The following is a 12,119-nucleotide window of genomic DNA, read 5'->3' as shown; positions in this document are numbered from 1 at the left end:
GCCACCAAAAGTCTGGCTGCCGTTATTAAATTCAAAATCAAATTAGTCTCTATAACTGTACATCCTTCAATTATACCCAGTAAAAACAACTGTGGAGTAAATTTTATCTTCCTTTTAAGAATATTTTGTATAATCCACCATATCTTAATCCTTAATTTTCTTACATGTCCACCATACATGAAAATACATTGCATCATCACATTTACATCTCCAACATGTAGGTTGTAAATTCGGGTACATACAGGCTAACTTTTGGGGATCTAAGTGCCATCTATAAAACATTTTATAAAAATTTTCTCTTAAATTTTGGGCTTGAGTAAACTTCACATTTCTAACCCATATTTTCTCCCATACATCCATAGATATTGATTCCCCAAAGTTTTGTGCCCATTTTATCATACAATCCTTCACTAACTCAGTTTTTGAATCTATTTCTATCAGTGCATTATACAACCTTTTAATATGCATTGGGCTTTGATCTCTGATCTGTTTTATTAAATTTTCTTCATTTTGCACAATACCAATTTTCTGATCTTCTTTCCACCTAGTATACAATTGCCCATATTAAAACCAGGTTTGAATTTTCCTTTCTTCCTTTAATACCTCTAAAGATTTTAATTGCAATATATCTCTTTCCAAAATAAGAAGCTCTTTATAGGTAGTCACATCTTGTTTCTGCTCCACACTTATATTTTCTATCATATGTCTAGGTATTGTCCAAATAGGTAATTTGTTATTTAATTTATATTGATACTTTTTCCATACACGTAACAATGCATTTCTTAATATATGACTTTTAAAATTCTTATCCACCTTTTTATCATATAGTAAATATGCATGCCATCCATATAACAAATCATACCCTTCAATATTCAATATTCTCTCTTCTGTTAAATTAATCCAATCACTAATTGCTGAGAGCACAGCTGCCTCATAATACAATCTTAAATTAGGCATTTTGAGACCTCCTCTTTCACGTATATCTTGCATTATTTTCCGTTTTATCCTTGATCTCTTTCCTGCCCACACAAAATTGGTAATACCCTTCTGCCATTCGTTCAAATCTCCATCTTTTTTCAGTATTGGTATCATTTGGAAAAGAAATAAAAATTTTGGCAAAATATTCATCTTTACTGCAACTATCCTTCCCAGCAATGATAATTGCAATTTTTTCCAACCTTCCATCTCTTTCTGGATTTTTTGCCACAGTACTTCATAATTATACTTGTATAATTTCGTATTTGATATTGTAATATAAACCCCTAAATATTTAACCTTCTTAACTGATTCAAATCCTGTTATTCTTTCAATTTCTTCTTTTTGACTTGCAACCATATTTTTAATTATTATCTTCGTTTTCCCTGCATTAATTTTAAATCCAGAAACTTGTCCATATTGGTTAATTATATCCATTAAACCTATAACCAAATTTATTGGTTGGGTCAGAGTCACAACCAGGTCGTCTGCGAATGCTTGTACCCTGTAATCCTCATTCCTAATTTTAATTCCCCTTATTTTATCTGAAACACGTATTTTATTCAACAAAATTTCCAAAGTCAAAATAAACAATAATGGAGATAAAGGACATCCTTGTCTTGTTCCCTTTTCTATATTAAAGGTTTCCGTTAAACTACCATTAATTATTACTTGTGCTGTTTGTTGCTGATATATTGCCTTAATAGATTGTATAAAGTACTCTCCAAATTACATCTTTTCAATTATTTTCAATAAAAAATTCCAGTTCAATCGATCAAACGCTTTTTCCGCATCTAAAAATATGAGCACCGCAGGGACCTGGTTGTTTTTTCCCAAATACTCCAATATATTAACTATTTGTCTTACATTACTCTTCATATATCGCCTATTAATAAAACCGGTTTGGTCATTGTGAATCATTTGTTGCATAACTGGCATCAACCTATTTGCCAATATTTTAGTAAAGATCTTGTAATCTGTATTTAACAATGAAATAGGCCTATAGTTTTTTGGCTGAGTATGATCTTGGTCTTCCTTTGGAATCAGGGAAATAAATGCTGTTCTCCAGGAAGGAGGCACTTGTCCTCCAGTTTGTATTTTATTAAATAATTCTTTAAGTGGTTGCACCATTTCTGCCTGCAAATTTTTATAATAAACTGCTGTCAACCCATCTGTCCCAGGTGCTTTTCCCACCTTCAATTGTTTAATTGCTAAAATAATTTCCTCCACAGTTATCAATTGATTCAATCCTTCCCTTTGTTCTTCTGAAAGTATGGAGATATTCCCCCTCTGCATATATTTATCTATATCTATACCTTGAATCTTATCACTAGTATATAACTTGGTATAAAATTCTGAAAATGCTTTTTTAATCATATTTTGCTGGTACATCTCTTTACCCTTATATTCTATTTTCTCTATAGTACGTAGCTTTTGTTTTTTCCTAAGCAAATATGCCAACCATCTGCCTGGTTTATTCGCATTACAAAAGGAGTTATGTTTGGCATATTGCAAATTATTGCTACCTGATCTGCCGTCAACATATTAAATTGCCCTCACAATAAATTAATTGCTTCTTTTGTTTTCTTATCAGTTGGGCTTAAAATTAATACTTGCTCTTTATTTTTTATTTCTTCTTCTAACTCCTTCCGTTTCCTTTCTCTTTTACATCTATGTTTATTATTCAAATAAATTAAAATACCTCTCATATATGCCTTACTTGTATCCAAAACCATCTCCATAGGTGTACCTTTATGCAAATTCATAACAAAAAATTCTTTCATAAATTGTTTACATTCTTTCACATTTTCCTCATATCTAAACAAATTTTCATTCAGCTTCCAGGACTTCCTGGGTGCCTTTTCATATTCTAATTCCATCCAAACCCGGACTATGATCTGTTAATGTTCTTGGACATATCTTCGTTTTCTTCACCCTAGAAAGGAATTCATTGGAAATTAATATAAAATCAATCCTGGAAAATGACTGATGCCTGTCAGAGAAAAAAGTAAAATCTTTCTCTTCTCCATTCCTCTCATGCCAAATATCTCTCAGCTCCATATCCTCCATCATATAAAAAAAAAGATTTAGGCAATCTAGCACGTGTTTGAATATTTTGTAGAGATCTTTTTTTATTCTTTTTAATATCCAAAACTCCATTCCAGTCTCCCATCATTATATGTGTTTTATAATTCCACTGTATTAATTTAGCATGTAAAGTCTTATAAAAACATTCTTGTTGCTGATTTGGTGCATATAGTCCAATCAATAATGTTTTTTTCCCTTCTATTAAGATTTCAATTGCAATATATCTTCCTTGTGGATCTGCTTCAATTAATTTAGCAATTAAGTCTTTTTTTTAGGTATATAACTATACCATTTTTCTTCTCCGTTGCAGATGCTATAAAATGTGTCCCCAATCTTCAATTTGTTAAATATTTTTGATCTTGCATTCTAATATGTGTCTCTTGTAGGCATATAATATCATTTTTGTACTGCTTCAGATAATGAAATATTTTCCTCCTCTTTTGTGGTGAATTTAATCCATTGACATTCCAAGTTAGAAATTTACTTGCCATTTTTGACACTTTGAAGCTTTTCAAGCATCAGCTGAAGGTCATCTTTCACTTTGATCTTTGGCCTAGCTCCTCCCACTGCTTCTGATTTTGTGGTTTCTTGTGCTTTGATCAGAGCTTGCTGCACCTTTAATTCCTCTTGGCGTTTCTTTGCTACTCGAGTCTGCCTTTGATCCCTCGGCTCCTCTATTTTGCCAAATAACTCCATATCTTGGGCAGAGCTCGTAAGTTGTAATGAATCTTCTTCAACAATCAAAACCCCTCCTTGAACCTCTGCCAAGCCTGGGTAATTTCTTTCACTCCCATTCTTTTTTCCTCTATTTCATTTCTTCTTCTGGTTTCTGGGGAAGAGGAACCTCCAGCCTTCAATACATTAAAGTAGAAATCCCTTGCTTTCCATAATGTATTAAGACGAAATCTCTGTCCTGAATAATCCACCACCAATCCAGTTTGAATCTCCCATCTATACTGTATCTGACGTTTTCTGAGTTCATCCACCACAAAAGCATAGTCCTTCCTTGCTCTCAACATTTTGGGAGGAATTTCTTTTAGTGTTAGAACTTCCTGCCCTGCCACTTGAAGTTTATTTTTGTAGGAAGCCTGCAATATCGTATTTCTTAGCCTTCTTGTTGTAAAGTAAATTACAATATCTCTTGGTAAATTTCTCTGCCTGGCCACCATGAATTAATGCGATAAATTTTATCCATTTGCCAATCCAGATCCTCCTTTCTTTCTTGAATTATCTGTGCAAAGGCTTCTGCAAAGATCTCTCTCAAATTCTCTTGGGTATTTTCTTTCAGGCCTCTTACTCTTATAGCAAATTCCATCGATCTGTATTGCATCATCATCACCTCTGAATCTGCTTTTTCTATCTGAGTCTGAACTTCTCCCATTTTATTCTCCAAATTCACATTTGATTGATTAACTTCCTCTAGTCTTTCATCTAACCCTTCAATATGACTTGCCAGACCTTTAAATGCAAAAATAATGTCTTCTCTAATTGCCTTATTGCGAGCTTGAATTTCATCCTTGATTTCTGTAACTTCTAGAGTTACTTCATCCATTTTATCAGTCACCACTTTTATTTTTTCATCAAGAACAGAAGTAAATTTTTCTTCTAAAGAGAAGGCTTGCAGCTTTAAGGCTTGCTACAAGGCTTCCAGGGTTAAAACTTGTGGTTCTGCTGGAGCTGTCAAAGATTGTGGTTTGGGTGGTGGAATAGGGGAGCTCACAGTAATTTTAGCCCCAGCAATCTTTATTTGCTTAGAAGCCATTTTCAAATTTTCAGTTCCAAATTAAAACTTTTACAGCAACCACTTCCAGAAGTTAACTCAATTTCCAATTAATTTCAGTCCTCAGTAAATTTAAATTTCTCTACAGTCCAATTTAATTCTTCTTTCTTTTGAGACCAGTCTCGTTTATTAGCAGCAGAAACTGTCAGCGCAGATGAGTACTTTGAAGTTAACTTTCGCTACCACACCCAATTAAGGCTCGGCGCCATTTCCTTTCATTTTCTTCCCACAGCAATCTAGAAGGAAGTATTCAATACACAGGAGTTAAAGTTTAATACTTGCAATTGGAGTTCCTCCTGTCTTTGCTCTGCCTGCTTTGTATCCAAAATAGTGTTAAAATGTTGCAGGGATGGTCGCGGCGTCTTGTTCTGCTAAATGCAGAAGCGTTCCAGGTCCGGAGCTTGTGTCAGGCTTCTAGGGAGCTCTCACCCTTCGTGCCCCAGAATTGTTCCTGGGACTCTTGGGGAGCTCAACCCAAGCCTGGCTGCTCTCTTTCCCCTCTTTTCCTGAGGGGAAAACTTTCTAACCGCTAAACAGCTGTTTTTTGCTGTTTTAGCGGCTTTAACAGATCGCGGGGCTAGCGCCCCGAGAGGAGCTGCTCTCGACGACGTGTTGCCACTGGAAGTCCCTATAATTTGTTGATATGAAGGTTGGAGGCCAAGCATCTCTTTCAGAAAGCTTCAATTCCTGCATTGTGTCAACCTCAAAGCCTATGAGGCAAAGTTTACCAAGGTAATAAGACATCATCAGAATTTCAGTTCTTGAGGACTTCCGGTTTGTCATCACGGCAAGACAGTTGGGGAAATAGCGGGCTCTGATGAGCTCTGCGAAAACCCCGGCTGCTGAACTGCCGCCGATGGGTCTTTGGACCGGAACCATCCTGCAGGGATGGGGGAAAAGGAGGGGCACCTCGGACAACCAAGAGGAACAGGCAAGTTCCTCGGAGGTCAGAGGGAACCCTCTGTGAGTTGGCGGCGGGGGGCAGCAGCCATGGCGGTTACCACGAAGCTGGGACAACCAGGCAAGAAATGTGCTAGAGGAAAGTGGATAGAAATGGAGCTGTTTGAGACTGGGTGAGTGACAACCAACCCAACCTAGAACAATGCCCATTAACATCTATTAACATCTATGAGACCTCTAGCTATAAAATAGCGGCTGAATAACAAAGGGGCTGAAAGTTTAAAATGTTACCTTAAAGAAACAAAGACCCAATAAACAACTAAGTTTTGAATAGAACTAAAGGAATTAAATATCAAGATATGGGACAAAGACTGGATATTTTAAAATTTGAATTGGATTTTTTTTAAAAAAAAAAAAAGATTGGATACTTTTAAAATTAAAAAAAGAAGAAATAAATTGGTTTGTTACATAATAGCACAAAATGGGTACTTGCATGACTAATGGAAAATGTGGATTGTAGAGGGACACCATCTGGTTCAAAAAGGAACTTTGTAACTCTTTTCTGCTATGGGAAATTTTGAGTTCTACAGATAAAAGTCTTGGGATCTTGCTGAGGAGGGGTTTTTTCCCTGTCTGCAGGCAGCTTGACTTTTGTGAAAAGAAAAGGAAATTATAATGGAACTCCTATAGTTGAAACAATAATAACTTAAAAAATTGGTGCAGGAATAAAAGAAGGACTAAGCAGAGGCCCAACAGAAGATTTGATATATTATATCTGGAATAAAAATAACAAAAAGATATAATATGACTTATGGAGGACAAAATTGAAAACTTTGAAAATGGAAGGAAATATAAGTTTGCAGGTGAGGAGATGAAGAAATAAGATAAACACGACTGGAAAAAGAAAAAAGAAGATTGAAACAATGTGATTAAAATAAAACAATGTACAGGTGGATTGTAGTAATAAAAAGAAGGTTTTTACAGAAATTAAGAATGTTAAAAGGAATTTATAAACATATCTAAAGGTATGTTTGAAGTAAGAATTGTGTGTTAATGTTAAATTGGTTTGAAAAAGGATAACGATAAATATGGTTAATTTAAAATGTTAAAAGGAATTTATAATTTAAGGTATATTTTAAGCAAGAACCATGTCTCAATGTTAAATTGTTATGAAAAAGAATAAAGATAAATATGATTAACTGAAAATAAGCAATGTATAGATGGATGGAAACAACAAAGAAAGGATTAAGTAGGGATAGTTAAACCAACTATGATTATGCTGTGTTTAACAGCCAAAAAATAAAAATAGACATACTGTATAACAGCCAGAAAATAAGCCATTGTATCTTCTTGAGCTTTGTCATGACACTTATTTATTCAGAAAAGATTTTGATTCATGGATAATCTATAAATAGACATGAACAATAAAAATGGTGAAATAGATAAACTGTTTAGAATTATTTTTTAAGTGACACTGATTGATAATAAGATTGTGTTAACAAAATGATACAAAAATGTTATGGCATACACTGCCACCTGTTTAGATTATTATTATTTTTTATTTTAGTTTTGCAAAAATAAATGAAGAATGTACAGGTAGTTGTTACACAATGTTGGTAATCAGGATCAGAAACTTTGTTGCTAAATTATTTTGGTGAATTCTTCTCCTTTTTTTTCTAAGTAGGTTTTTAGAAAATAAAAACTACAAGTGGTCTTCAACTTATGCCCACAGTTGAGCCCAACATTTGTATTGCTAAGCAAGATAATTTTAAGTGAATTTTGCCCCGTTTTATTACCTTTCTTGCCACAGTTGTTAAGTGAATCACTGCAGTTGTTAAGTTAATAACACAGTTGTTAAGTGAATCTGGCTTCCCCATTGAATTTGGTTGTCAAAAAAAATCACAAAAGGTGATTACATGACCTGGGACATTGCAACTGTCATCAATATATGCCAGTTACCAAGCAACCAAATTTTGATCATGGTCATGATTTGATCATGATCAAATTTTTACTATGGGTATGCTGCAACAGTCATAAGTGTGAAAAACAGGCATAACTCACTTTTTCCATGCCATTGTAACTTTGAATGATCATTAAACAAATGGTTGTAAGTCGAGGACTACCCATGTTTTGGTATTATTTTTGTTCACAATAATTGTTCTGCACCTGAGCTAATGTGTTAGTGGGTCCCTGCTGTGCATGTATTTTATTGTAATGGCTGTTTTTGTTGGTATTTTTAGTTCTGTTATGTTACTAATTGTTTTAAATTTTATTCTGGATGTTGTATGCTACAGAGTTTTGGAATGTAGTGGCTTTAACAAATTAAAATACTAAGATGATGATAATGATGATATAATTATTTATTGTTTTATTTTCACAATCATTGCTCTGCATGTAATGTCATTGACATTAATTGCATGGCCGTTTCATTTTGTTTACTGGTAGTTATAATTTGTTGTAATTTGGAAACTTTTCTTTCTTTTCTTCCTTTATTTGGTGTTCATTGTCAAGATAGAGAAAAAAAGTTAAGCTAATCTTGAATTATCAATACTGAGACACCTATTTCTTCTTAACTCTTCTTCGTTTACATTATTTTAAAAAAACCATAAGAGGAAATTGTTAGTTTTATTCCATGACAATCTCCATGACAACAGTCTAATTAATCCCCATCAATCTGGCTTTGGTTCTCTTCACTGAACTTGTACTCCCCAGCTTCATTTCATGTGTCATATCTGCTAAGCACTGGATGAAGGTCACTTGTAGGTATGGTTATTCTTCATGAAAAACATCATTTAATATATGTAAGCATTCTTCTTACTAGCTGGTTCTTCTTTCCTTTTTTTGTTACCAGTGAACATTTTCTATTCATCGTGTTTATGTATTACTGTCCATTATTTATAGAAATGAGCTAACAGATAAACTAACAAATTAAACAAAAATGCTTATGTAACACCAGTGGCTAATTTCTTTTGATTGTGGATGAATCAAACATGCATCTCTCCCAACATTGTTTGCATTAAAAATAGTCTTTGACTTACGACCACAATTGAGCCCAACATTTCTGTTGCTAAGCGAGATAGTTGTTAAGCAAACTTTGCCCCATTTTACAACCTTTCTTGCCACAATTGTAAAGTGAATCACTACAGTTGTTAAGTTAGTAGCCTGGCTATTAAGTGAATTTGGCTTTCCCATTGACTTTGTTTGTCTGAAGGTCACAAAAGGGAATCACATGACCCAGGACATTGCAACTGTCATAAATATGAGTCAGTTGCCAAGCATCTGAATTTTGATCACATGACCATGGGGATCCTGCAATGGTCATAAGTATGAAAAACGGTCATAAGTTATTTTTTCAGTGCCATTTTAACTTCGAAGGGTCACTAAATGAAATATTGTAAGCAAGGACTATCTGTACCTGGTTCATTTATAAGTGACAGACTGAATAATCTCTTTGGAAGATTTTGTTTTCATTTTTCAACCCAATTTATTTTTATATTTTATAGCTAGCATTTCTTTATTAGTGTTAGGATATGGTGTAAACCTAACAAGTTGTCCAGGCAATATATGTGTGCTATAACTTTACATGTATTCTGTAACTTTAAGATGTAATGTTGAGTAATTGTACTGATGAGTCATTGCACTGCTGACTTCATTTATCTTAAGTGGATAATTACTAGACTATTGAAAGGAAGGTAAGCTGGCATGCAAAAGTGCTTCTCATATTATGCATGCATATAATGTAATGTGGAAAAAAAGAAAATGGTTCTGTTTACTCTTAAGGTGTTTTGTTTTCTCCAGAATGGTCATACAGAATGTAGTAGGAAATTTCTTCTCTTTATTCCTTCCCTCCCTGTCTACTTTCTCAAGATTGCTGTGTACACTGTATTTTGGCTTGTTCTGTGAATTCGTCATCCTCTGTGGCCTCATCCTGGAGCAAACCTCATGTAGAATCTGCCCATGGGTGGCCTGCTGCTGTGGGGAAGAAATGGGAGATGACTGCAACTGCCCATGTGACATGGACTGTGGCATTATGGATGCCTGTTGTTAATCAGCAGACTGTTTAGAAACATGTATGGAATGTTGTGGGATTTGTTTCCCATCATAAGTTTCTGTTTATTCTGGTTTTTGTTGTTGTTGAGTTTTGAAAAACGAAAGAGGGCTGTTCTCTGCATCTCTCTATTTCTAAGAAAGTCTTTCAAAAGACACTATTAAATGTCCTTGCAGCAACCTACTACACACTATTAATCTCAGTGAAAAATTGAAGAGAATTTTTGAATAGTAGGCCATAAAGAATAAATGCAGGACAAATCGCTAGAGATGTGCTATGTTCCTTCTTGTTTCAAATGCTCTACTATCATCCCAGTGCCAAAGAAGCCCACCATCAAGGAACTGAACAACTACAGACCAGTTGCTCTAACATCTGTAGTTATGAAAACCTTTGAAAGGCTAGTGCTGTCTCACTTGAAAACCATCACGGATCCGCTGTTGGACCCCATACAACTTGCATACTGAGCAAATAGATCAACAGATGATGCTGTTAATATGGCTCTGCACTACATCCTACAACATCTTGAATCTCCAAAGACCTAGGCAAGGATCCTCTTTGTAGACTTTAGTTCAGCATTCAACACCATCATTCCAGACATTCTTCTAACTAAGCTAAACCAGCTAGCAGTACCTGAACACACTTGTAAATGGATCATAAGCTTCCAACAGACAGGAAGCAGCAGGTGAAGCTAAGCAGAATCACATCAGATACCTGTACAATTAGCACAGGGGCCCCACAAGGCTGTGTGCTCTCTCCACTTCTCTTCTCTCTATATACCAATGACTGCATCTCAAACGATCCATTTGTTAAACTACTGAAGTTCGCAGATGACACAACAGTGATAGGTCTCGATCGAGACAATGATGAATCTGCATACAGATGGGAGGTTGAACAACTAGCCTTGTGGTGCGACCAGAACAATCTGGAACTGAACACACTCAAAACTGTAGAAATAATGGTGGACTTTAGGAGAAATCCTCCCATATTACCACCTCTTACAATACTAGACAACACAGTATCAACAGTAGAGACCTTCAAATTTCTAGGTTCTACCATATCTCATGACCTAAAATGGACACCCAACACCAAAAATGTCATCAAAAAAGCTCAACAAAGAATGTTCTTTCTGCGCCAACTCAGAAAGCTCAAACTGCCCAAGGAGCTGTTGATAAAAATTCTACAGAGGAATTATTGAGTCTGTCATCTGCACCTCTATTACTGTCTGGTTTGGTTCTGCAACCCAACAAGACAGACACAGACTTCAGAGGATAATTAGAACTACAGAAAAAACAATTGCTACCAACCTGCCTTCTATTGAAGACCTGTATACTGCAGGAGTCAAAAAGAGGGCTGTGAAATATTTACAGACCCCTCGCATCCTGGACATAAATTGTTTCAACTCCTACCCTCAGAACGATGCTATAGAGCACTGCACACCAGAACAACTAGACGCAAGAACAGTTTTTTCCCGAACGCCATCACTCTGCTAAACAAATCATTCCCTCAACATTGTCAAACTAGTTACTAAGTCTGCATTACTATTAATCTTTTCACCTTTCCTATCACCCATCTCCCACTTATGACTGTATGACTGTAACCTTGTTGCTGGTATCCTTAAGATTTATATTGACTGTTTCCCTATGACTATCATTAAGTGTTGCACCTTATGATTCTTAATGAATCTATCTTTTCTTTTATGTACACCGAGAGCATATGCACCAAGACAAATTCCTTGTGTGTCCAATCACACTTGGCTAATAAAGAATTCTATTCTATTCTATTCTATTCTATTCTATTCTATTCTATTCTATTCTATTCTATTCTATTCTATTCACACAAATGAAACAATTTGATGGCTGTATCTGGAAAAAGAAAGAAGGGATAACTTCTTTGAATTTTTGTTATTTGATCTTTCTTTTTATAGCTGGACAATCAAACAAGAAAATTTATTTTAATGATTCTTGTTTAGAGAAATTTGTAATTGTTTTCAAGCAAATACAACAATATTTTATGTTAACTGGAATGCAAATTAATTTATCTGATCTAGTCATATTATTAAGGCCTGAAGAATAATCTTGTTCATATTTTATAGTACAGTCTTGTGCGTGTCTATTCTAAGTAATGACTGCAGTTTTAAAGTACTTCTATAATTTTTGCATACCTTATGTAATATTGTAAAGAGAGTAGCGTAGTGGCGTAGTGGTGAAGGCGCTTGCCTCCTACATGGAAAGCTGAGAATTCAATCCTAGGTAGTGGAAGATGTTTCTGTCCTAGTACAACATATCTGCTGCAAACGCCACATAGGCATCAGGAAGGGCATCCAGCCAT

At 35.0% G+C, this 12,119-nt stretch overlaps 1 protein-coding gene across 1 annotated transcript in view; it reads left to right on the top strand.

Annotated features, from left to right (window-relative positions):
- The window catches only part of MDFIC (MyoD family inhibitor domain containing), a 105,607-nt gene extending 95,759 nt beyond the window's left edge, over window positions 1-9,848 (top strand). The window contains 2 exon segments of the mRNA XM_070947873.1: window positions 9,611-9,637; window positions 9,640-9,848. Coding sequence (XP_070803974.1) covers window positions 9,611-9,637; window positions 9,640-9,848 — 236 coding nt within the window.
- Window positions 9,849-12,119: the final 2,271 nt, after the last annotated feature.

Source organism: Pituophis catenifer, unplaced genomic scaffold (genome assembly GCF_029215685.1).
Source record: "Pituophis catenifer annectens isolate HBS135680 unplaced genomic scaffold, rPitCat1.0.hap2 SCAF_7, whole genome shotgun sequence".
In the NCBI taxonomy this organism is placed as follows: domain Eukaryota; kingdom Metazoa; phylum Chordata; class Lepidosauria; order Squamata; family Colubridae; genus Pituophis; species Pituophis catenifer.
This window is presented reverse-complemented; position numbering and strand designations above follow the sequence as displayed.